Below are 27246 nucleotides of genomic sequence, written 5' to 3'. Positions count from 1 at the left end.
ATTTGTTTCAAACATTCATCCATACCATCATTCTAAAATCAACTAAAATATTGTGTAACAACTGAATGCAAACGTATATGGAACTATGGCGTTAAAAGGACCACTATGTAGGATTTAGTGGCATCTAGCAGTGGGGATGCAGGTTGCAAACAACTGAATGCCCCTCCCCCTTCCCTATCATGTGGTCACAAAACTTATCAATCAATCTCAATCAATCAATCAATCAATCTTTATTTGTATAGCGCCAAATCACAACAAAGTTATCTCAAGGCACTTTACACATAGAGCAGGTTCTAAACCAAACTCTTCAGGTTTTAACTTTAAAGAGACCCAACATTCCCACATGAGCAACAGAGGCAAGAAAAAACTCCCTTTTAACAGGAAGAAACCTCAGGCAGAACCAGACTCAGAAGTGGGCGGACATCTGCCTCGACCGGTTGGGGTTGAGAGGAGAAAATGTAAAATGTAAAATGCAAGAGGCCCTCTCTAGAACCAGTGTTTAGTTTGCCCATTCTGAGCTTCTGTAGAAACACTCCCTATGTAGATATACGGATCATTCCACAGTAACGAAAATACAACAATTCTTATTTTCAGGTGATCATACATTAATTATGACATACCTATGAATATTATATTAACTTTCTGCCAAGTCCATTGTAATTGGTGCTGCTATATTCTGCACACTGCACTTTTAAAAGGTTATTGAGTATTGTTGTTAAATAGTGACAATTGCAAAATTGAATACAAACTAAACAATATCATGATTATGAGTGATGAGTAACACTATGAGAGTTGGGTTGTGTGTGTTGTGTGCTTTAACCTGTGCAATGGGAGTTTTGTCTCCTGCCAGGCTACACTTGTCCATCTGCTCCTCCATCTCTCTGTCCTTCTCAGCCGTCTTCAAAGCAAACTCCACCTCGGTTGCCAGCTGCTCGTCTCCAGAGAAAAAATCCTTCACCTCGCTGCTGTAGTCCTGCATTGTCACCTGATGGTAACAGGTAACAGCACCCTTGTGTCACAGAAATGTGGGATGCAGCCTTAAAAGGGCTCTTTAACTCAGCCCATGTAAGCCCAGTTGGTGAAAGGCAGACAGTTTTTTAACAGCATTTAAGCTGTACACTTGTTACTTTCATGGATTAGCAGACATATGAACATAACTCAACCTTTCTTGTTGCTACATTGGATTCTGGTCTTGAGGGGGTGGACCCAATAACATCTAAACTCAGTCAATAAAGTCTGCCTTTGTGGGGCTTATAATATTTGATCAATGTACATCATTTTGTTTTTATGATAGTGCATGTTGTCATGCTGCACACCAGTACAACACAGCATACAATGAATATGCAGAGAGGCTGTGTCACCTGGAGGTAGGCCATGAGGTCTCTGAGGACAGGTGAGTGTTTCTGCTCCAGCAAGCTCTTAAGGCTGATGATGAGAGGAACAGTGTTCTCTATGAAGGCCTTCTTCTGGACCTGTCAATCAAAGCAGGGACTGGATTTTAATAATGTTAATTGATAGCTGGAACTTTCTACCAGGAAACTGATATCACCAAACTTGTATTGTAGCAGCAGTCTGGTGTTGACTCCACCCACCTGTGACACCACCTTCTTCTGTGCAGCCTGCAGGACAGCTTTGGCCATGGTGGCCACGTTTTCCTCCTCTGGTTCCTCCCCAGCTGGAACGGATATGGCCTGCAGCTTCATCTCTTTCAGACTTAAGATGTTAAAGGTCTCTGATAAAATTTCAGCACCATCTGCATCCAGAGGCAGCTCCTTGTCTGCAAAGCATGCTGGAATAGGAAAAGGTGAGAGAGGAGTTATTATTTTCAAGTTAATGCTGCTCTAAGCCCAAAATGGTGCTTGCTGACAGTCCAGAATTCACAGAGAATCATCTCTAGATTTATTATTATTATTATTATTACGTTTGTGACGTCTGCTCACCTAAAACAGTGTGGTTTATCTTGATGGTGATGTTGAAGCGCTGGGCATCAGTGAAGTGCTCCAACAGAAAGCGGTAAATCCGAAAACGCTTCTCGCGGTGCTGGGCTCCCTTTATGGAGAATAGAACCTTTTCTCTGCATAGATTTAGGGAAAAAAAAGCTGATATTAGTCTGCTGATAGTGAGATAAAAGTACATTTATTATTGAAATTGTAGTGGCAAATTTTAGCCTTCAACATTATAAAAATATATTGTGTGCACTATGTAGTTATCATTGAAATGTGTATGAATTTGTATTTATCATACAGTTAGATTATAGACATGGATCATAAGAAACTATCTGTGTAAACCTGTACTACAGAACTTTGTAAATCTTGCATAGAGTCACTTTAGTTGTGCCAGGCGACTCAGGGTCTTATTGATGTTGGGAAGTTTGTCTTTAGCACAATTAAACTTTTTTTGCACCAGTTTCGATGGCTCCTCAGGTGGTATCTGCTTGGCTGTTTGGACTTAAACTTTTGAGATGTGTGCTCGGCTGGCCGAAGGATTTTAAACATTACAAAATTTAGTCTCTGCATTTAACCCATCCTAAGTATTAGAAGTGGGCAGCCACTGTGCAGCGCCCGGGGACTAACTCCAGTTCTATGTCAGTGCCTCAGTCAAGGGCACTGACAGGAGAATTCACCTCTCAGATCTGTATTGGTGTAAATGTTATATACACCTATAATTTTTTCTTCTTCTTCCAAAGCATTTTATGTATATTTGACCCTTTTCATTAATTCAAGTTTAATATATGTACATATGATTTTTTTGTTACATTTTTGATAGCTATTCTTGATCATTAAATTCCTAGTAAAGTTTACTGTTTCAGTGCTTAGAGGTCATTTTATACAATAAAGTTTATTGTCAAACTATAAAATATCATGCCTCCATTACATATCCTTGTCACAAGTGTTTGATAACCACATTTGGATCATTAAAAAAAATAAAACAAAAATGTGTTTCTGTATTTATGAAATACATTGAAATGAATCGATATCATTTATATCATTTTTTAAACTCCCCTATATCCATATTGGCCCAAAAAATCCTGTGTCCGTCGGGCTCTAGTCCTATGTATGAGGTACAGGATACAAACTTTCACTCTCCAATAAGAAAGAATATGTCTGAAGTCGGAGCTCAATCTCCCAATATCCTACCTTTCACTTTGAGGGAACTTGTTGTAGGACTTGTGTTTGCTATAGGAGTTTAAGTGGAAGATACATTCGATGAAGTGCTGGCTGAACATTTCTGGGTTCTTCTTCAGCAGCCGGTGGAGCAGGCAGTATTCACATAGACTGGGGCAAGAAACAGGGTGTGCTTAGGTTTGACATAGTGGTACATGTATTTATGAGGTTTGATTATATTAGATCTAAGCTCTGCATGTTTGTACACTGGGATGCACGATCTTTGTCTTTGACAAAAGAATAATGATTCAAAGAGGTAGGTTTAACCAGTGTCATTGTGTGCTGCTACGTGCTACCTTGACATTCAAACCTATAAACTATATTAGCTGAGTAATAACATCAATATAATTTCACTTGATTTTACCACAAAGTAACAATAAAAATACTCTACATAACAAGCATCAATAGTGCTAAACATCCACAGAACAGAATGTAGCTGCTGATTTTTAAACACTACCATAACTTTGGTGCCTATTGTGTTTTATCCACTGTTTAAATTCAGCTGTCCATTATATTAAAAAATGATCAATTTAGTCATAATGTCTTTCCATGTGTGATTTACCTGGCAATGGCAGGCACTGGATCAACCAATGCCACCATGAAGCGGAAGAAGAGAGAACCCTTCCATTTCACAAATTCCTCCTGGAAGAAAGAACAAAGGCAGTTAGAGTTAGACAATGAAAACATACCCTTCTGTGAAACTCCCACACAACAGCCTAATAGCATGAAGGAGAAAGGCAGGGTTCATCAATTGCTAGAGGAAACTGTTTTGGACTGCTGTAAAGCAGTTGATTTGCCTTTATTGACAGCAATCTGTCCTTCGTTAGGGGACACACACTCAGGGGGCACGCTCCTGTTAAACCCAGTCTGTTCTGAATGGTCAGCTTGAGGAAGCTTCCACTGAAAAACTACAGGCAAAATTCGTCTAAAAATGTAAAGCAGATCAAAAGTACACACACACACACACACACACACACACATATATATACACATACATATGTTCCATCTCTTAATGATAACGTGTAAAGTGTAGAGTAATTTTCACCTGGAGCAGGTTGGTCAGCATGATCAGAGTCTGCTCCCTGACAACACCTTCGGTGTCTCGCAGACAGATGGAGATGTTGGGGACATAGTGATCGACCATGTTGGTGTATCGAACGCACAGATCACACATGATCACTACCACATTGTTGCGCACAGCAACCTCCGTGCCAACCTCGAGCTCCCTGGCAAACACTGGCAGATACTTCTGAACTAGTTCCTCATGCTGCAGACAAAGTTTACCTGACCAAGACAGACACAAAGGCAGATGAAACATGAATACATGATAACTAACCCCAGAGTTGAGGGAAGCCACATGGTTCCTGATACAGAGAAATTTAGACAGACTAAGACAGAAATTTAGTGAGTGGTAACATTATCACAATTATTATCGCACTAGGATTTCACTGAAAACCAAACAAATACCTTACTAAAACAGAAACAGGGGAGCCAGACACAGAATTGTGGGTGGACAGTTTACCTAGAGTGATGACTCCGTGTGCTCTGACTCTGGTAGGCAGAGAGTTTGCTTTGAACTGGGACAGAGGCAGCGAGGCTGGCAGCTCTTCCTGGCAGTCTGTCAGTGAATAGCAGAAAAGACCAATAAACAGTTAACATCAAGTTTTTCTGACATATCTTAGACACCGTTTTTCCTACTACAACTAATATTGGTCAATAAAACAGAGGTGAGTTTAATCTCTATGAAATTATTAATAAAATTCATCAAGTTGGATTAGAATACTGTCTGCATGTACCAGTGTTATTATAGTTTTGAAATTTTAATGAGTTTGTATTTAGTTTTTCCAGCTTGCATTTTAATTTCAGTTAAGTTTTAGTTAGTTTAACAAGTGATTAAGTAGTTTAAGTTTAGTTTTTATTTTGAGGAATTGGCTAGGTTTAGTTTAGTTTTCAGGTATTAGGAGGAAAGCCTTGATTTGCAGAAGCTGAAAAGGATAAAATAATGTCTGACAATGAGATAAGGTTTGCTGTGTTTCGGACTGTGATGTTAGGTTGTGTCTCTTGCTTCTCTGTGAGAGCTTCGAAGGTGGACTTTCAAATTAGTGGGATTTTTCCCTATTAACTGTATCCTTCAAATTTTCTCATCACTCTTCATCACCACACTTTTTGGTTTCTACCTGGAACTACTTTTTCTTTCAAGAAAATCGTAAATTGGACGGCAGGCATCTTCTTCTTGTGCGTTATACAGCAGCTGGCATCCACTATGCTGCCTACTGGAACCAGTTTTCTCAAGAAGTCAAACTGAACACGACACAATAACAATGGATGGAGAAAAGAGTTTGAGTTAGTTTTGCATTGTTCATTGTCGTTTTTTATTTTGGTTAACTAAATTATTTTTTCACGGCAAATGTGAGTTCTATTTCATCAGAGGCGGTGCTTTAAGCCCTGAATGTCTCCATCTTGCACGTACGCAGGTTGCACAAAGTCACCTGTGACCCCTGATGACCCCGGTTAACCTAATCTTCCAGTGACATCAGAGGATGTGTTCCTTTTCATCTTCTCACTTCGCAGGTAGACTGCATGTTAGGACTGGACAATTATGGCAAAAATCATAATCACGATTATTTTGATCGATATTGAAATGGCGATTATAAAACACGATTATTAATAGATGTGTAAACATAAGCATTTATTGAACCACCAGAACTCAACTTGAAATATATTTGAACACCACAACCAGAAATACATTAAAATCAAGAAAAAAATATATAATGATGATTGGAAATAATAATAGCAATATGTAAAAACAATAAATAAAAATAAATAGCCAAAATCTACCAAAACCTTTCTGTCATTTTAAATCTCCCAGATCTGCGCAGAAACACACCGTTCCTCCAGCGGGTCTAACATAAGGGGCGGGACACAGAACTTGCTGGAAAAGACGGGGGCGTTGGATTTATGTCACAGGTGCGCCGCGCTGGGCGGAACAATAATAGTTTTATGTCGATTATTACGTTTTTATAATCGTGGCAGGCCAAAATCGATATCGCGATTAAAATTCAATTAATCGTCCAGCCCTACTGCATGTCTCTGAGCTCGAACTAAACTAAGCGTGAACTTCACTGCTGCTTCGTCGCCGGTAGCCTTGTGACAACTTGTTGGAGCTGCGACAAGAGGTTTGCTGCGTTTTTTTGCCGCGGACACCACTTTGGATCATCATCGGTTGGTCTCTACAGCTGCTTGAGTACCAGGTGTAGTGATAAGTTTCCTTTGAGTATTTGTTATTTTGTTAAATAACAATTGGTCATCTTTGTATAATAAAGAGAGACGATCCTCTCTTAGGAAATCAACTCAGGCTGTCATCCTGCTCCAATTTACAGTGCATCCGTCCGCGGTGAGAAAGGAGCTCTCTCTCTTTCCAAAATTAAATATTTGCAAATTATACTGGAAATATCAGGCTGGATACAGACTTTGCCTTAACTCTCTTATGTTGGATCAGTACTTATGACATTACAAAATGAGACAAGGGATGTATTTTTAAATGGTTATTATAATTGTCTACCTCAGCAGCTCATTCTCTGATCTGAGCTTACACAGAACTCTCTCTAAATGTTTTATTTCTTTCACCTCCTTTACTAGTTTCTTTGCCTCTAATTTGTGCCAATAGTGAAGATTCAATATTAAGTTTGTTTTTACTGTCAGAGTCTCAACATGCAATATATTACAGTAATAATAATGTAATGCCTCCACGTCATGCCAAAAAAGAAAAGAAAAGAAAAGAAAACCTCACTGTGTTACCGGCACGTTGCGCGTGTCATGAACCGAACAAACCGAACAATACACAACATGCCCCAAACCGTGACAAGCATACCGAACGGGACAGATTTATTTAATGAACCGTTCCACCCCTACTTTAAACAAAGATCTGTATCAGATTACATCATAATTCTATTCATTGAATCAAAATCCTACCCAATCGAATTGAAGCGAAACATTCCATTTGAAAATGTATTGTTCCTGAATCGTATCGTACTCCATGTATCGAGATATGTATCGGATCGTCTTATAATGGAGAGATGCACACCCCTAATGTCTACTTTCATGTACCCATAAGCACCTCACCACAGACAATTTCTGTGGTTTGCCTTTCAAGGCCGTCATTTTCAGTTCAGGGGGAGTTCGGCCACTACCTTTTTCCACAGGTATTCACCAGGTGTGTGAGACGGCAGCCCTCTCACACACGGCAGTCGTGGGGCATGAAGATCCTGCTGTATCTGGATCTTTTCGGTCTCAGATGGCCCAGGACATGGCGCTTCTCCTCTTACATGTGGCCCAGCTGGGTCTCAGAACTGCCTAGTTCCCTCACAGAGTACAATCTTTCTGGGGATGACTCTGGACGCTGTCGCCATGAAGGCCTGTCCATCCCCTTTGCGTGTGGACGACATCCTCCGCCTCCTTCTCTTCTTTCGAGAGGGTTAGGGTTAGGGTTCGAGTTTCCACAGTAAGGCGCATACTAAACGCTGAAGGACTCCATGGCAAAATGGATTCAATCAAGTATCAGGAAATCCTGGGAGAAAATGTAATGCCGTTTGTGAGGAAGCTGAAGCTTAAATGTCATTGGACCTTCCAACAGGACAATGATCCCAAGCATACCTCAAAGTCCACTAAGGCTTGGTTTCAGAAGAAGTCCTGGAAGATACTAGAGTGGCCATCACAGTCGTCTGACTTGAACCCCATTGAAAATCTCTGGTGTGATTTGAAAAAAGAAGTTGCAGCACGCAAACCCAAGACTATTAGTGAACTGAAGGCCTTTGCCCATGAGGAAGGGGCCAAGATCCCTCAGGAATGTTGCCAGAGGCTGGTGTGTGGCTATGCATCACGTTTGCAGCAGGTCATAACAGTAAAAAGGTGCTCTACTAAGTACTAAAGATGCTTGTCATGAAGGGGTTGAATAATTTTGAGACTGCAGTAGTCATTAAAAGTGGCATTTTGTGTTGAATTTGGAGAAACCACTTGTAATATTAGTTGTGTTGGGCTATTTAAATTGTTCTTGCTTGATTTGTTTATTGCAAACAGCTGCTAGTTTGTACATTTTGCCAATAAACCTAACTTGCAGTGGGGGTTGAATAATTTTGATTGCAACTGTAGATGTTGCAGGGTACCACTGCATATGTGGAAAGGTGGCAGACATGAATGTTGTTCCAGAGGAAGTTGTGTAGAATCTGATAGATAGTTCCACAGGACTTGCAAAGATCTGCGTCTATGACGCATACATTTTCTGCAGTGAAATTACATTGCTAGGGCTGCAACTAACATTTATTGTCATGATTGAAGAATCTGCAGGCTATTTTCTTAATTAACTGTTGTCTGTATAATGCTCATTATAATTTCTTGGAGTTCATGTCAATGTCTTGTATTATCTGATGAACAGTTCAAAGTCTAAAGCTTTGAAAGATTTAAAATCCTCACATTTGAGAAACTAAAACAAAATAATTGCCAATTCATTTTCTATCGATTGCCTAATCAATTAATGGAGCTCTGAACTATTCTTGATGATTTCCACCATCCCAGAGAGGAATGTAGAATTCTCAGTCAAACAAGCACAATGGACAGCTATTTTGGATCCTGTAGATTTGAATGCCATGTCTGTTCTTAGATGTCTATCCACTTCTATTACCTGTGAATTTGTCAGAATGTGTGGTGAGGACAGATTCCACCAGCAAGACTGTCCTCTTGCCCACCCTGGCAGGACAGTGGAGTGAGGCCACACCCAGAGTATGGAGGTGTTTAACCTGGAAGACAGAACATTTTCAGTTTTATCAAAAGCACAGCCCTCAGATACTGACCTGGGATAGTGCAGTACCCTGGGCTTTGACTTTGATAAATAAAGTAGTGTGACTGCTGTTTCATACTGAGCATTACGCAAATGCGAAACTAGTTACTTACTACTGATTACTGACATACAGGCAGCAGTGTGGTTGGTTATTTGAACATATGTCAAAAACCCACCTGGTTAGTGGTAGTTTAAGAGCATCAACTAACAATGTGACCCAGATTGTATTCTGAAAGCCTGACTTTGATAGTTGCTTTACCACATGCACACATGGTTACGGGAATTGTGTCAAAACCACAACACTAGTCATCAATAACAAATAAATCACAAAGAAAAATCCTAACCATTCTTTGGAAGCATTGTAAAGTACTTTTAAGTAGTTCTCACCATCAGCTCCTCATTGAGGTTCTCAGCTCCGTTTTCACTCAGCATGATGTTGGCTAAATATGCCTCACAAACCGACACCAGCTCACCACAATGCTGGTTCAGAAAAGCCTAAGGAAAACAAAACACATTCTACTATAGCAAGAGAAATCTCTGTGGTACTTAGGGCTCAGTCGTGTTATGTGATTTGAAAATACTGATATTGTTCAGCTCTACTGTTGGTGGAGCCTCACAAGCATATTTTAGTATTTGTTTGTCACTCATGATACAATGTGGTCCATGTGAGACATCAGCTAGTCTTATTCCTCTATTGTAGCCTATTGATGCTCCAAACTTTCCATTTTAGATTGTTCAAGGGCTTAAACAATGATTCTAATCATCAATCAAGCCGTCCCTGACTTAACTCCATTTTTTCAGTTGAATCACTGACAGGGTCTTTCTTCTACAATACGTAAATACATAAATGACAAAAACATGATGGAGGGATGATGGAAACAGAGAACAGCACAATGTAGAGCAGAGCATCTGTCTCCTGCTTCGACTTAGATATTCTCAGCTCTGGTGCTAAGAGTTAGGGAAGTCAGCTAAACTACTTGTGAACCAGGCACAGGTACAACCTCTTTTAAAACTGAAATAATACCAAGGTGCATGAACAAGAATCTAACAGTAAAATGTGAGGGCGCACTCACACAAGGGCCAATTGTTCCGTACCATGCTGAAACACGAATATTTTTTGTACAAAAAAATAAAAAAACAGAACATTGGTGAAATATATTCACTAAAACATAGGCAGACAGTTTACTCTCATAAAACATGCACAGGTGTGTGTTTGCGTGCTGTGCACTGGTAAAAACAACACAGCCGTGGCAAAAGTAGAGTAGTACAGATAGTTAAAAGCAGACGTACTGATTCAACTCGTTACTCCAGTAAAATTATGAAAGTTCGATCACTTCGAGTGATCATTCATGCTTGCAGGTATATGACTTAGTTTAACTGAATGACTTAGAAGTCTCCAAATGACTTACTTTAATGAATGTCATTAGTTTATATAATGCAGATTTGTAAAGTATTACTTTTATGAGGGTCACAGTCACAGACAATAAACAGCAGATGTAATGAAGTCCACGCAGCACACTGGATGCAAACTAATATTAAGCCTATAGCCTATTCATTATAATGTCCATGGACATACATTGAGTTCTTTTGCCTTAATAAAGATAAAATAATACACAAAAAATGGTTGGATAGGGAACCCATATATGCATAATGTCTCCTCGTTGTATTTACTGTTGCTTGAAATGACCAGGGCTCAGCTAATGTTGCCTTTCGTTGATTTCCTGGGATTCCTGAGAAAACTGGCTTCTTTTCTCAAGATTTAAAATGTCTTTTTTTAGGGAAAAATATATAATATCCCTAGTGCGCATGCGTGACCAAGTGTACCGTGCTAGAGCACACCTCTTATATCCGTACTGGGCCAGGGAAGTGTACTGTACCCAAGCATGGTACACTTTCGTTTGCCTCCTTTAGGGCAAGGTACGATTGCCTAGTGTGAGTGCGTCCTGAGACTCATGTAGACTGTTATAGGAGCGTGGGGCAGGTGCTTTGCAGCTATGATGGACTCTACTGTAACTGGGTGCAGCAGGCTGTTAATAGTATTTTTTAATAATAATAGTTGCATTGAAAAAATGAATATTAATAATATTAATGAGAACAAAAAATATGTATAAATAAGAAGCAGCATGAACCACAACATGATAAATCCAAATACCAAAGTCTAAGCCAGCTATTATATAATAATAATAATATAATATTCAGGGACAGTCCTAAATTCTACCTTAACATTTTTAATCATAAACTATACAAGAAAAAGACATAATAATTACATCAGCAGTTGTAAAATGAGAAGGTAAGATCTCTAACCTGAGTCTGTTTGACATCTTCGCTGCTGCCAAATTGATAAAGAGTCTCTACTGCAGCGCTGATCACCTCCAGAGGCAAAGTAAAAGTCTTCAACCAAGACATCAGATCATCTGGGGTCAGAGAGAGGAAGATTCAAGCAGGCGGTTCCAGAGTAATCCTGTGAATTTTTTCATCAAATCCTGTCATTACTCACCAACTATCCTGTACTTGGTATCTTCATTCAGATGAGTAGCAATGTCTCCCATTACACACAGGATATGACAGCAGGTTGTCACATGTATGTCCTTTGAACTAAAAGAGAAAAAAACGCTGTATCTCTGGATCATTAAACAATAAATGCATGAAAGCTGAACGTTAGTGCTGTAAATCAATATTGCCAGTCTCACCTGACCATGCTGTCCCAGGCATCCAAGATCTTGCTGTAAGGCAGTCTAGGGGATGAAGCGACAACCTTGGAGAGCAGCAGCCAGGCCCCTGCAGCATGATCAGCCTCCATGTGTGAGATCAAGTTGTTGATGAACGTTTGTGTAAACTTGTTTTGTTTGGACCAGATGGTGAAGGCCTGGCTGAAATATTGGCTGGAGAACCGGGAAAACAATATCAGCAACAGCAGGTAATGTAAACATAATTACTTTTATATTTATTGCTAACATTCAGATTATGTTCCATATTTCAAGGAAAATGCATAAATAATAGTGTTCAGTTTTGGGAGGTCAATGATTAATCATATCAATTAATTAACATTAATTATTTAACCTATTAAAAATATATGAATGTAGAAGACAAGGGATGTATAGTGCAACTGTCAGAAAATGTAGATTTTCTCTACTCCAAAATGACATACCCAACATGAGTGTAGTATATTTCTGCAACTACAAGGTCTATATGAATAATATTGGTATCATAATAAAGGTAACACTTGTGAGAGACTTGAGAAAAAGCATGAAATGAAGATTGAACACACCATAAATTAAATATTTAATTTTCGCCTGACAAAAATGTACATTTTTAGAGTGAATAACACCTTCTGAATGATGCGGTTGTAGCCAAACTGAAAAACTGTAGCATAACATCTGAACATTATCTGTGCCAAGTCTCATGCTAATAAAGTAAAGCACTGCAAAGTTAGAGATTTTAGTAGAGATATATTTAAGCGCTCAACTCTGCGCACCTCTGCGCGCACATTGCGTATTGATATCAGCTAAACCAAGCAATATTTTCATGAAGAGCATCAATATCTCGGGAACCCATTGGTCAATTTGGACGATTGACCCCTCTAATGAAAGTCCACGCCCTCTAGAAAATAATGCAGTTGGCTAAATCTGTCACAATATCACAGTTCAACCACTAGATGGAGACAATGACCGTGTGTTCGCATTGAGGATGATGAGGCAGGTTATCTGCAGTTCATCCTCCATGCCATGTAAATAAATGAAAACTAGCTTGATATGATCCAGAGACATTGGAGTAGCTGTTACTAGGAGTATTATGCGACCAGACACAACTTTAAACCAGAAAAACAGTGAAGGTATGACAGCATCCCAACTCTACCGGAAGTTCCCTGACGCCCGCAAATGAGATCCAATCTCCTGGAATCTGGAGCAAGCGAGCAAGAGTTCGCACTAGAGAGTGACTGCACGTGTGTGTGTTTGTGTGACTATCAATGCAGTGCATATGAGGGCACAACGTCCTTATAGCTCTGTGATGCAGGTTATTAGACCAATCGCACGGCCTTATGTACCTTATAACTTGTTGATGGTTAACATGGCTAACTAAATTTGCACACAAACTGGACTAAATGTAATTGGTCCAACCTGAGGCCTTGGCACTCGTTGCAGAGCAGGCCAAGCAGGTCCCAGGTCAGCCTCTGACTGGCATCCAGGTGGCGGCTGACAGAGTACAGTTTGATTTGGCTGAGCAAGACCTGGTCTAGAGCCTCCAGGGCCTTCTCCTGAACTGAATTTTCAGTGTCCACCACAGCTGGCAAGACACCCTGCAGCCACGCCTTCTGCACCATACTGCATTCTGGTTTAGCCTGGTAGTAGAAGTCATTAGAAAGAAACTGTTACTTTAGGCAGCAAGAGAAAAAATATAAATAACAAATACAATAAATATAAATGACAATAAACATCAGAAACAGTGTCAGTAAAATTGTATGTGTTTGAGTTTTCTGTATTCTGCTGGTCTCTCTCTCTCTCTCTCTCTCTGAGCTGCTGGCTGAGACCACAGACTATTAAAAAAAACATATGGAAGAAGTGATCTGACTGTCACCATGTTCGATTTGACTACTGGAATCTTGGATGTTTGGAGCTGAACTGACCATATTAGGATGGTCAACTGTGATGATGCTAATGCTAATTTTCTTTAAAACCTTTAAAAACAAAATATACTTGATAGAAATACTGAACAGTCAACTTCTTAGAGGGTGTTTTAGTACAAACAACAACTGAACAAGATTTTTAGCCATGGTTACATTATGTAATCAACATGGTCACTATGGCAACGACTCGCCAATTACAGTGTAGCTACACCCTAAAACATACACTGCTTTATTGTCTATTTTACTCTAAGTAAGACCACAATTTATAGAATGAACATTATGCTGTAATGAAAAAAAAAAAGCAATCAAGACCATAACCTTATAAGCAAACTGTTTACAGCGATAATAAATCAAGTGAGACATAGTGTCATTTTCCTACAATTGGACTTCTTTTTGCAACCAGTGGAGCTGAGCCCTGCTAGCCATGAGAAAGAAGGTTTAAGGCACTTCTGCATTGGCTTCCCTTTTCAGACCGGGAGCTACCCGCCTGGTTAAGACTCACAGTGGTTAAGAGCACATGCCACATATGCAGTGCACCCCGGTTCAAGTCCCGGCCAGCGGACCTTTGCTGCATGTCCCGTCCCTTCTCTCCCATGATTTCCTGTCTCATTACTGTCAATAAAAGTTTTTTTTTTTTCAAAAAAAGACTCACAGCAAGCAGCTCTCCCACACACTGCAGTGCCTTTTTCTTCACAGACACAGCCGGGTCTCTGCAGCGCTCAGAAAGCATAGCCAGGTTCTCCCAGTTCATAGGGATCACTTCATGCTTCAGGAGACCCTTTAGGGCCTGAGGAGGGACAGAAGAGCAAAGAGGTTAAAGGTTAGCTTTTCATCTCTTTGTTCACCACAAGCGCACTGCATAACATACAGTATGTACTGTGAATGTTCACTCATTCCATATGTTATTCTTTGGATTTAAAATATGAAGCTGTCTGGTAGTTTCAAGTACCTGTAGTGACGATCTTCTCACGTTAGTCTTGGAGTCTTGCACACGCCGCAAAAGAAGAGCCAGGTTCTCTTTTGCTGTGTTGAAAATATAAGATAATGACTTAAATCTCCTTAAGTTCATCTCAAACTTTGAGTGCATACATAAAAAGTACAGTGTACTTGAAAGGTATTTTCTTTAATTTACAAAATGCTGCCCAACACCCATCGCATGTGAAAAAAATGATTTGAATGACTCACCGTCACAGCCTGAGCTGTCAGTGCTGCTGATCTCCACAGTCCTGAATGGTAGAGTGCGGTAGGTTTTCTGAGCCTGCTGGGAACTAAGATTTCCTGAAGCACATAGTCACATCTATCAATCACCACCACTTCAAACAATATGAACTACAATGAAACAAGCATGGGTATCAAAGTTCAAAGAGCTACAAAAAAAAAAAAAAAAAGATATTTGCACATTTTGCAGAAGTTTTACTGGAAATGTCAGGCTGGATACAGATTTTGCCTTAACTCTCTTGTGTTGGCTCAGCACTGATGACATTACACAATGAGACAATGGATGTCTTATTAAATGGTGTTATTATACTTTTCTACTTCAGCAGCTGATTCTGTGACCTGAGCTTGCACAGAACTCTCTAAATGTTTTATTTCTTTCACCTCCTTTACTTGTTTCTTTGGCTTTAATTTGTGTTAATAATGAAGATTGAATATTAACTTTGTTTTCACTGTCAGAGGGGCTTTGCAAAGTTCTGAAGAAGCAATTTATTACAGTAATAAACACAGTGACATGGTTCTGAACTCATACCTGTTAAAAAAAAAAAAAAAAAAAACCTTGTTCCCTGGTCTTTGATTAAATATATCTATTTGAAGGTAAGCAATGCCACATTTATAGGATTGACTTATGTTAATTTTTAATGTAAAATGAATGACTACTTAAAAAAAAAAGAATTGTATCAGATTGTTATCAAATCCTACCGAATCGTTCCATTTTAAAATGTATCGTTCCTGACTGGGCTTGAACCCCATGTATCTGGATAGGTATCGGGTCGTCTTATATTGGAGAGATGCACATCCCTACTAGGCAGTACATACTGACTGAGTATGGTTATGGGTATGTTTTGGGGATCTTTGTTTCCCCCTTTTTCTTTCTTCTGAGCTGATTGTAAAGCTGTGCAGCTATGCTTGGTACTATTTGTTCTTGAACGCCATCTACAACAACAGGGCTGGTAGATCACAGGAGCTGACATTGTGCTCTTCAGACCACCGAGAGGAGACGTCTTCGAGGGGGTCCTAGACCAACTCACAGCTGCAGTAACCGTAAGCATAGCTGCCAGTTTACTCACCTCTGCTTTCATATGAGCTCTGTGTTTTCAATGTTATACTGTGCAGTAGAAAGTACCGGTTGTGGACTCGTTTCAGCTGTAGCATAACAGTATGTGGGCAGTACGTAAGAATGCAATTCTGAACTGACCAAGACAGACAGAACGGTTGTGGCAAGTGAGCTAGAGAGCAAATGAAGAGAGGGAGCAGTGGTAGCATGAACAAAGCCAGTGAGACAAAGGACTGTACCTTCTGTGGTTTCACCTTCCAACATGGTCTGGGTTCCAGCTAAACAGAGTGGAAAAATGACTTTAGTGGAATCTAATAAGTACTATAAGAAAGCAGAAATGTATTCATGGAGTGTTGCAGTAAATGTGTTTCTTCTCTAACTGACAAATGCTGTGAGCAGGTTATAAGTAGAGAGAACTTAACTCTAGGGAAGTTCTTAAGTGATTCTCAAACTCAGGTCCAGTGTGTGTATATGTGTGTGTGTTTGTTTTTTTACTGGTGGAGAAGAGGTCGTGGACGGCCCGGGTGGCATTGAAGGAAGGTAGTTCCAGACACTGGGCCAGACAAGCGAGGGCATGGCCTTGGACAGTGGGGGAGTGGTCCATCCGTCGAGCAAACAGCAGACTCTGGATCAGGAACTTGTGTGGCAGGAAGCGGGCGAGCTCCAGGTCCTCACACTCCTCCGTCCTCCTCTCTGGGTGCTCCAGTAAAACCATCACCACATCCACAGAGAACAGCCTGCACACCATCTACAAAACCAGTCCCCCATATTATTGGATTCATTTTTATATTTGCCTTTTAAACAAAAAAGGAAGCTTTACTAATCAACTTTAGCATGCATCGGATTTCTGGTGTAAAATGTGTAAATTGCTATAGTAATAAAATAATGGGAAAATAATCGATAATCGCAAAAATAATCATTAGATGAATCAATTAATCGAAAAAATAATCGCTAGATTAGTCGTTTAAAAAATCATCGTTTTGCCCAGCCCTAGTATCAACACAGACCAATCAGGACACTTTGCTCTCACACACTCAGTCACTCTCTAGCACGCACTCTTGCTCCAGATTCTGGGAGATTGTATCGAATTTGCGGGCGTCAGGGAGCAGCTATCAATATGCGGGAGACTCCGGGAACATCCAGAAAAGTTAGGATGTCTGATGTGTAAACCCATTGCTGTGTTATTACAACATAAATCCCTTGGAATCACTTTAACAAAAACTAGCAAGTATACCATTACTCATGATCCTCCTAACAATGTTTGGTAGATTATACGGTTATGTACTATGGAGAAAGCACAAGTCTTGGTCTTCTATGTTAATCCCTCATAGAACTTTAAATTAAATTCTAAAAGCATTATTTAGGAAAAAAACTAACAAAAGACATTTCACAGCTCTACAATAACCATACAAACATTAACCAAAAGATAAGTGACGACCTTGAAAGGTGGTACTCACTCAATCCCTTCTTTGGCAACCGAATAATGACTACCAATGATTGCTTTTTCAAACTGAAGGAGGAGGGGGAGATGGCCCTAGCATGCCTGATGAATTATTATATAGACCATTAATCTTTGGTTTAATCCTGAATATGAAGCCAATTGGAAAAACATTGAAATATCAATATCAGGTAAAACCATTCCATTTTTGACATGGAGTTCACATGTCTGTCCTTCTAGTTAGGAACTACTTCTACTTTATATATTATAATTATATTTGCTAAAATTGTCATGGTAGCAAACAAAATGGCAATTACAAGACGCTGGCTTCTTAAAGAGCCTCCCACCCTGAATCAATGGGTAGATATTGTAATCAGTATAAACAGTATGGAATGTATGACATTTACTTTTAGATTCGAGGAAGAATAAGAAGCATAAAAGTTAGTGTGACTGTATCATTCTGTAACTGACTGACCTAATGTTTATGTTTATATAAAGTTTAAGAAAACTGTGTTTGAAACACATTTATTAAATAATTTAAGAAATGACATGGATTTTGTCTTGAGAATAAAAGTTATTAAAATACCGTAAATTCCGGACTACAGAGCGCACCTGATTAAAAGCCGCATGCTCTAATTTTAGAAAGAAAATCAATTTTGTACTTGTACAAGCCGCACCGGATTTTAAGCTGCAGGTGTCCCACGTTGTAATATGAGATATTAGCTAGGGTTGGTTGGTTGGATGGGGTGTCCATCGGCGATTGCACGCAAACCCGTGGACTTCATTACATCTGCTGCACCGCTGTTACCACAATTATCAAATGGTAAGTTTATTGTCTGTGACTGTGGCCCTCATAAAAGTAATATTTTACTAATCTGCATTATATAAACTAACAAAATTTGTTAAAGTAAGTCATTTGGCGACTTCTAAGTCATAAAACTAAGTCTGACTTTTACTGGAGTAATCTACCTCGTTCGCACCTGTCATTGTACATCTTGTATTGGAAAGCTTTGAATTAAAATTTACCTACTGAGAGAACTCTCCTGTTCTCTCCTATGAACGAGTCAGACAACAACGTGTATCAAACATGAAGCAAAGTGAAAAAATAATAAAGTAGGCCTACGTAACAACAAAATGTTTTTGGCCCCACTAAAAAAAATAAACATGCATTAGCCGCGCCGTAGTAGAAGCCGCAGTGTTCGAAGTGTGGGAAAAAAGTAGCAGCTTATAGTCCGGAATTTACGGTACTTATTTTTAAACAATGTTACCTTTGAGTGTCTGGAGAAGTTTAACAGCCACTTGACGAAACAGGAGTAGTCTGTACTTTCCATCTGAGATGTCAGCATACCCACAGCCTGAGCTCCGTGAGTTCGAAACTCACTTTTCTCCACCATCTAAACATACACAGCAGACACATATTAGATTATCTTCACAAGGCAATTGCAGAGCAGAGGTGGATCAGTATTTGCTGGAGGATTCACCTGGAAGCAGATATGCTGCAGAAGAATTTGTAAGAAAGGCATTGCTGGCTCTTTCAGCTCATCCACAATATGACTGTAATCACAAACACAGATCATGTTAGAGGTGAACAATTAGTTGACTGAAAGAAAACTGTTTACAATTTTGATAGTTAACAATTAAGCAAAAATGCCTAACATTCTGTTGCATAAAACCTAAACACCTCACCTTGTGCAATGGGCGTTTTTCACTTTTCAAATTTTTAAATATTAAATCAAAACAATGATCAATAGTTGATTCAATAATACATATAATAATATCATTGTTAGTTGCAGCCCTGGATCATGTGAAAAGTGATGTATTGTTCATGATGTGTGCATATAAAGGGTAAGTAATAGATAGGAGATATCCTAATGTGAAAGTTTCTTCCAGTCTTAAGACTCGACTAAAAGAAAAGGAATGATGGATAATTTTGAATACTTCATGTCACCATTTGACTTGACAGCTGGATTTGCAAGATGCAACTGTCCGATTCACTTCAACTAATGTTGAAGTGAATCCTTCTTGTTAATACATTAAACATTGGGACTATTTTGTAAGTTAAAAGGATAATGATGACACCTGATTCAGTTCTATTTACAGATTACGACAATGAGATGCAGTCGAAAGCTCTGTAAAAAAAATAGTAAGTGAGCCTTAGGTTAAGTTTATTTTCCTGAACTAAAATTCACAAGGTCAAGAATGAACACCACTCTCAACTTTTATATTGTTAAAAATCTCTATACACCTTTTTAACATTTAGGGGGAAAAAATCTACTAGTTGTTTTGACATTTGATAAAAACAGTGTTTACAGAACAAAATGGATGGCCTGGTTGCGGATAGCAAGGATGGCTTGGCTGGGTATGAGGAGGGTGGGTTTGCTTCTGTTGCCTTTATTCATCATCAGGATCACGTAGAGGAGCCGGTGGAAAATCCTCCGCAAGGACTAGACAACAGATACATCAGTTTAAATTCAGACATTGCTACTAGCCCGCCATGGACCAGGATTATTCATTACTGCATTGAGCAAGAGGTTTTGGAAGTACCTCTTTCTGGTCTCCATGTTTTGGTGAATAGAGTAGTTGCAGGCCATAGAAAGCCATCTCAGGAACGCTCCTCAGCTTGGTGAAATCCCTGAGCAGAAACAATATAACTGTCAGCTCTTCTACCTCCTGGACACATTTTTCAACAACACAGAGAGAAAAGCATAAACACTTAAACTCACTGTCCAGCAGAAAAGGTTAGTTGTCCAATGGCTGGCTCAAAGTAAAGCAGCTTACTGAAAATCTGCAGCAAAAAACAAACAGGTCAGATATGAAGGCAGAATTGTGCAGTGAGGTATAGAAAGGGTAAAAGGATGGAGTCAGTAAGTACCTGGGTGCAGCTGCTGGCACTCTGTGGTCGTTTGTTAAGTGGAAATGTCTGCAGGAGTCTGAGGATGCTTTGAACCAGGAGAACCACAGCATCTCTCATCCTCATCAGGTCCTGACCAGAGAAATGAAGTTCCTCTTCGTCCTCCTCGTCCTCCTCCACTTCCATCTGAGGGCAACACTCAGGCACCTTCATTTCCAGATACCCTGACTACTATAGCTTTATCAAGAAAGCTTTCAAGCCAAGCAAGTGAAGTTACATTTTGTTACTTAAAAGGAATAAATTGATACTAGTGGTTACAGCAGGTGGGGAGTTCCGGTCCTCTGAAATGAGGCCAACGCGGAAGTAACTTAGAGCTGCATTCTATCAAAAGGCCACCAGGGGGCGACCGTTTTGGTGTCAAAAGGACTTCCGTCCTCATACAAGTCAATGGAGAATTCACCAACTTCTCACTTGATTTCTAACCTCAGTAAACGTTTACAAAATGTGTTTATGGTCTCAATCGCTAGTTTAAAGCCTTCTTCAATGCAGTATGATGTTCATTTGTGAAATTTTGGCCTCCCTGATTTTATATTTGACAATAAAGCAGGGTATGCATTAGGGCGTGGCTACGTCCTGATTGACAGGTTGATTACCCAATGTCCTCGAGATCCAGCCCTCGCAACCATAGCAACCTCCCCGCTCCGCCCATTGCCCCGCCTCATGCCCATATAAGTAGAATCCGTGTTTTTATTTTTCCCAGCATGCACCTTAAATTTTCAAGATAGTGCTGCCCAGATCCGAAACTATTGGCTTCCGAGCAGCAGTCCACAAACCAATGGGTGACGTCACGGATGTTACGTTCATTTCTTTTATACAGTCTATGGGTTACAGTGATAGCTGCTTACCGCTTACTGTTTTTTTTTTTTTTTAATTTGCAACTCAGTTATAATCATATCCTATGATATTGCTATGGTGATTTCTGATACCTGTGTGGCGTCTTTATGGTGTGGTTTGGAGCGTTTGCCCTCTGCCTGAGAACTCTTTAGGTTGTCCTTCTTGCGCTTCTTTCCAGAGTCCTGAGGCCAGCAGTGAGAGGTCATATCCAAACACGTGTCCAACAATATCTCATGTAGAACCTTGTTAGCAATGCTTCCTGGAGGCAACGTACACATATACAGTATTATTGCATTATGTTCTCACACTAAGTCATTTGCTTCCATTTTTTTATTTTGCTGTATCCATGTGTTTTCCCCAGATTTACAAGCACATGCTTACCAGGGATTCCCAGCAGCAGCAGGTAGAGCGAGGCTGCATGCAGGCCGTTCACCCTCTGCTGGATGTTGGCCACTTTGGCTTTCCCCGCCAGGACAAAGAAAGACAGCGTGGCTACCAGAGTCTTGACAGAAGCCCCATTTTCCATCAGCATTGCCCAGATACTCTGCAGTGCAACATAGGAAAGAGTCAGGGGTTACTGGTATTCACATTAAGAATACAACTATTATATGTATAAAAAGACATCCACATGATACACACATGCAGATAAACTTGCAACTACATATGTGTGAATTAAAAATGAAGAAAAGCAGGAGAAATAGGAAGCTGGACTGCTGGATATAAGATGTTTCCTACTTGTAATGGTAATTTCAACTTCTTTGTAAGATACCAAACCTCCCACCGTCTCACCAAGATATCAGACTTTTAAATGTAATTGTAAATTCAATTCCTTTGCATTTCTACTACCTGAGACACCCATTCAAACCCTTGTGTATTTTAAATTAGGTTGTCTAGACCTCTTAATTTCACACTTCAGGGGGTCGGTGCCGATACCTGCGAAAGACAGAAGAGTGTGAAAGCCCACCGTAGGTAAGAGGCCGACCCCACAGCAGACAAAGGACGTTAAACACACCCGAGGTGGGCCTTTTCCTCAGGTATAAATGTTCAAGTTTCCCCATGCTCGGGGTCTTTCTTCATTTTGAAACCACTCGCTTGTTGATTGACCTTTTCTTTGCAAAGAAAATAAAACCTTGTCGGCCGACGGAAGTCTCTATTTCATTCTTCACCAAGAGCACATTTCCACGACATACTTCACTTTGAAGTACATTTCCAGTGTTTGTGTATCACACTTGGCCTGTACTCTGAATTATTATTTGACTTCTAAGAGTTTTTATCAAACCTCTTTTTCTGGTGTAAATGAACCCACTCACTGTCAATGTTACTAGAGTTATCATTAAACCATTACCATTTTACAATTGAAATTATGAGGATAAATTAATCAAAATGACAACAACTACCACTCTTTGGCTACTAGAGCAGTGGAACAAGCTGCAAAACAAAACCAACAGCCAACATGGCTTTTATAAAATAATGGAAAATGTACAGTATGAACTCATGATACATGTATATACCCAGGGCAATTCCTATGACTAATTATATCATAAAGATTATATTTTATTGGCACGAACACACTTTCCTTGAAAGGAATGGAAAATATGAGGTGCAATCAAATAGTTTATGCACAAGTTCTGTTGCCTGGGCAAGAATGGGAACTGCCACTTCATACACCAACAAATCTAAAAAACTAAAGTTCCATAAGGCACTATACAAAACACCACAGACAGCACTGTGCTGACAAGCACAGGGACAGCTGATTGCCAGTGGTGGTGTTGAACAGCCAGGTGCACTTCCTGAGTTTCTCAGTTAAAAAACTATGTACATATCATGAAGGAGAGGAGGATGAGGAGGATGAAGGAGAGGCAGGTTTGCCTTCATGGTGGCAAACCTTCCAATCACTTTGTCCTTGTCAGTATTTATGTCCTGCTCCAGACACAGCAAAGTGAGATAGTCTGGCGTCATCCATGCACAAGTGTAAATATGTCTTAATGAGGTGCAGATGACTGCTAAGTTCAAATGTTACTCTATGATTTAGGTTTGGTCGCTCGATAAAGCCACATGGAATCTCGCTGATTAATTGGTTCACGTTGAAGTTAAATGTGCTTTATAAAATAAAGCTTATTTGGCCCAACAGGATCCCAGGGTTGGCCCTCTGCATACTCACAGCTTCGCTTATAAAAATTCAGGTTGTGATTTCCATATAATCAGTCTCCTATATTAAGATGAGCCACATATTTTTTTAAGTAACCACATAATCATATTCCACAAGTATTAAGTAATTCCCCCTTAAATTCATGGCACATTTTCTCATTCCTTGGCATTCTTTATTTCAGTGAGTTAGAATCAAGAATGCCAATACCAGTATGTATAAAGTATAAACATACTTTAAATTTTATCAGTAACATGTTGACTGCTTGGACTTTGACTGCGTTATAGAATCAAAACATAAAAATAAAATGAACAAAAATCTTGCAGTGCTTTGGCCTCAGTTTTGAAGGGATGCAATAAGTTTAAAACCACTTTGTATGCAAAAGTTCTCATCCATAAAAACAAGCTTAATGGGAGAATGTGCACACCTGTATGTTGACTTTGACCCATGTGTACAAACATTTTAAAGACAGGAAATGGTGATGGTCAATTGGTGAATGGAAGCTGCATTTCACTTTATATCAAACGTTAATATAGATTGTTGTTATCATAAACATTCATATTAGCAATGTTATCTGTACTTGCGCTTACAATGAGCCAAAAATATTCCATAATCATCTTTCAAAAGATATTAGCCCACTCAAATCTTACATCAGAGTCCACTGGGTAACTTAAAAAGTATTGCAGAATGGAGTACTAATAGATGATTAATGTCTTTTAATAATATGCATCACCAGGCATGATTTTAGTTTTCATGTAGTAGTTGTGTATAAAATCGCTGTCTGACTTCTTCAGTCATGACACTGGCACATCTTCAACTGTGGAGTAAATACAAATGAATACAGTGTTTCTTGTATTTCATATGGAGTATGTGGTGTAAAAACTACTTAACTACTAAACTGGGAACTGGACCGGTGCAGGGTGTCCAGTAAGAACTTAACCAGAGATGTCTGACCTTACCATCCACAGGAATGTCAATTGAGTGGTATATGACTGTTTTGGGTTACAGACATAATTTGAAGTCCGAAAACAGGGAAATGTAACATAGGGCTGGGCAATTAATCGAAAAATAATGTAAAAAAAATAATAACCAACATTTAGAAACTCTAATTGACTTAATCTTGCTCATGTCAATTAATGGTGGTGTTCACTGTTGCCATGACAGCATATCTTGCATATCTTTAAGGAATTTGAAAACTTGTCTCCAGTGATCATTTGAACCCAAACCACGATCTTTTTATAGTTCTAATCAATCATCACACCTCAAAACATCTTTATTTTCCACTCCCTAAAGATCCTCATGTGTGAGGGCAGCAGTGTAAAATACAAAACAAAAGAAAGTGTGAAAATACATAATTGTTCATCAAGGGTGGAGATAATTGTTCATTAATCATAATCGAGGTTAAAAGTTCCATTAATCGTGATTTAGATTTTTTCCATAATTGCCCAGCCCTAATATAACAGTAAAAATCGGTTCATGGATGTAGAGCTCCTTCCTCTGCAGCTGCCCGAACACAAGTGACGAGCGAGAAAACCAAAAGCAATACACTGACTCTGCAACACTGATTGGTCAGGCATGTAAAGAAAGACAGACTGATCAGAGTGGTGGAATAACACATGGCCATCAATATTCATGAATACTTTTTTTTGTGGCATTGACCAGTTGTGGTTGAAAGTGGGTGTGTCAAGGGCATGATATGAGACTGATCTACATGCACACATATCCAGGTGGACTGTGAGATGAGACCCCTGATCTCAACATCATGAAGTCAGCCTGGGTCTGGGAATACATGAAGAGAAAGAAGGAGCTGAGACAACTAAACCTACAGAAGAACGGTGTCATCTTATCTAAGATGAAGGAACAACCAACCTGCTAACTATTTGAAAAACTGTGTGCAGGCAAAGCCTGTCCACAGCAAATATTGATTTAATTTAGGTTTTCTTTGGTTCTCAATTTAATTGCTTAATGAAAACTACATTATTCGTAAAGCATCCTCACTTCAGTTTTTGTGCCTAAAACTTTTGCTATATACTCATATTAATTTCAATAATAAATAAAGATATATGAGTTAAAAAGTTATTTGTCTTTAAACTGAACTGAGAAAAAAATGACACCAAGAGCAGTCTAGAAATTTACAGCATGTCCTCAAAAATAGACAGTAATAAAAAAGTATACTCGATTTAAACTTCTTAGATTAGTCCATGTTGAATTAGTACAGCCACTGCAGCAGGAGAGCAGAGCATAGATCAGTTTTACCTGTGAAGCTTTATCTGTGTCTGCAGATTGTTGGTCATTAGCATGAGCCAGTAAACTCTGGTACATGTTACTGAAGACCTGGTCTCCAGTAGCCATGAGTTCATCCTCTATGGGGTCATCCAGTGGCTTGCTCTCTGTGAACTCCAGATCCCACACTGCATCCACCCAGGCTGGAAATCACAACACAGATATTACATCAACTGGAGTGATCTGGAGTCACACAGACCGTTAGATTCCTTATTGCAACGATGTTTTTTTTAGTCAGAGTTGCTCATTGTGCCTGGAGCTGCAGGGAGAGCTCACATTAAACTCACGTTTAAGAGGCTACTATAATAATAATAAAAAAAAAAAAAGTGGTTTAAAACAATACAGAGCCGTGTCAAGTCTGTACCAACTGCCACACTTACGTCAAAGAGTTTTCATAGGATGTAATGATAGCCACTGATAACAACAAATGACTCGTTTCACCTTTGTCTGATAACAGTATCATGTATTATGCTAAAGAAAACACACGAGGCGGGCAGAGCATCTTGGCTGTCATATGGTTAGTTGCTATATTAGCGGGTAACATTAAGTTAGATAAGTTAGCGGCCTAAAATATCAGAATTTATTTGGACCGTACAATTCAATATCACAGGATACACACAAAATGAGCATAAATACACTATTTTACCTGCAGGAATTTCATTTAATTTCAGAGACTGCAGCGCAGAAGTCAACTCCATCTTGTTCATGTTTTGAAACAGCGCGCCCGAAACTACAGACGTTTACACATGCGCAGTAAAGTGTTCCACTGCTTCCTTTTTTTTCAGTTTTCATTACCGCCCCTTCTGGTCTGGACAGGGACCTAACCATAATCCAGGGTCCTGCATCCATGGACCCTGGATGCATAATTCAGGGTCCATGGATGCATAATATACATACTACAGGTTTAGTATCTACCAAATGTCATTTGAAAGAAATTATGACAAAAGATGAATATGTGCAGATAAGTATTGTAGGCTATAATTCACTGCACTGCATGCAGAACCTTTTACATGTAAATTTGGTCAGTATTGAACTAAATTGTGTGTTTCAGAGAGTTTTGCAAATTGATGCTGAAGCAATCCCACATGAATTTATCTTCATAGATGAGGCTGTGAGAAAAGGAACTGGCCACAGAGCTAGTTTGAATGTTCTGTGCCATCATGATGGTAAATTGATGGGGGACGCGGAAGAAGGACTCTGGGCAATTGGACAGGCTAGTGAGGAAGGCTGGCTCTGTTGTTGGCTTTGAGCTGGAGTCCCTGAGTCAGTGGCAGAAAAGAAGACCCTGAGCAAGCTGCTGTCAATAATGGACTGTGACTGCCACCCCCTGCACAGCATTTTAACTGGACAAAGGAATATGTTCAGCTGCAGACTTGTGTCACTGTCATGCTCAACAGACAGGTTGAGGTCCTTTGTCCCCAGGGCCATCCAGCTTTATAGCTCTACACTATAGGAGAGGGATGACTGACTTCTTCTTTTTTGGACTGACTGAGTGTACGACCAGACTTAATATGGGCTACTGAATGCCTTCATTTCTATCTATCTATCTATCTATCTATCTATCTATCTATCTATCTATCTATCTATCTATCTATCTATCTGTCTATCTATCTGTCTATCATGTAGAATGGGGTCTTTCAACACCATGCCAACTTAGACTCTTACAACACGCCCCGCATACTCTATGTGTTTAGACAAACTACACAACATCGTCACAGCAGAAGACCAAATGTATGCAGAG

General features: G+C 39.5%; 1 protein-coding gene across 1 annotated transcript in view; it reads right to left on the bottom strand.

Annotated features, from left to right (window-relative positions):
• Nucleotides 1-26285, bottom strand: part of ncapd3 (non-SMC condensin II complex, subunit D3) — a 32804-nt gene extending 6519 nt beyond the window's left edge. Inside the window, exons 1-29 of the mRNA XM_053332478.1 lie at nucleotides 26152-26285; nucleotides 25479-25648; nucleotides 21458-21620; nucleotides 21169-21335; nucleotides 20204-20368; nucleotides 20055-20116; nucleotides 19876-19963; nucleotides 19642-19775; nucleotides 18813-18885; nucleotides 18600-18725; nucleotides 16389-16641; nucleotides 16133-16171; nucleotides 14807-14899; nucleotides 14571-14644; nucleotides 14274-14408; nucleotides 13116-13336; nucleotides 11688-11879; nucleotides 11495-11592; nucleotides 11302-11411; nucleotides 9385-9492; nucleotides 8842-8956; nucleotides 4687-4782; nucleotides 4210-4448; nucleotides 3727-3806; nucleotides 3138-3275; nucleotides 1941-2074; nucleotides 1593-1789; nucleotides 1362-1472; nucleotides 821-985 (exon numbers count right to left, since the gene is read on the bottom strand). Of these exons, the coding sequence (XP_053188453.1) occupies nucleotides 821-985; nucleotides 1362-1472; nucleotides 1593-1789; nucleotides 1941-2074; nucleotides 3138-3275; nucleotides 3727-3806; nucleotides 4210-4448; nucleotides 4687-4782; nucleotides 8842-8956; nucleotides 9385-9492; nucleotides 11302-11411; nucleotides 11495-11592; nucleotides 11688-11879; nucleotides 13116-13336; nucleotides 14274-14408; nucleotides 14571-14644; nucleotides 14807-14899; nucleotides 16133-16171; nucleotides 16389-16641; nucleotides 18600-18725; nucleotides 18813-18885; nucleotides 19642-19775; nucleotides 19876-19963; nucleotides 20055-20116; nucleotides 20204-20368; nucleotides 21169-21335; nucleotides 21458-21620; nucleotides 25479-25648; nucleotides 26152-26212 (3807 nt within the window). The 5' untranslated portion in view covers nucleotides 26213-26285. The remainder of the gene's footprint in view (nucleotides 1-820; nucleotides 986-1361; nucleotides 1473-1592; nucleotides 1790-1940; nucleotides 2075-3137; nucleotides 3276-3726; nucleotides 3807-4209; nucleotides 4449-4686; nucleotides 4783-8841; nucleotides 8957-9384; nucleotides 9493-11301; nucleotides 11412-11494; nucleotides 11593-11687; nucleotides 11880-13115; nucleotides 13337-14273; nucleotides 14409-14570; nucleotides 14645-14806; nucleotides 14900-16132; nucleotides 16172-16388; nucleotides 16642-18599; nucleotides 18726-18812; nucleotides 18886-19641; nucleotides 19776-19875; nucleotides 19964-20054; nucleotides 20117-20203; nucleotides 20369-21168; nucleotides 21336-21457; nucleotides 21621-25478; nucleotides 25649-26151) is intronic.
• Between the last annotated feature and the right edge of the window lie 961 nt (nucleotides 26286-27246).

This window comes from Scomber japonicus, chromosome 14, assembly GCF_027409825.1.
Source record: "Scomber japonicus isolate fScoJap1 chromosome 14, fScoJap1.pri, whole genome shotgun sequence".
Lineage (NCBI taxonomy): Eukaryota > Metazoa > Chordata > Actinopteri > Scombriformes > Scombridae > Scomber > Scomber japonicus.
This window is presented reverse-complemented; position numbering and strand designations above follow the sequence as displayed.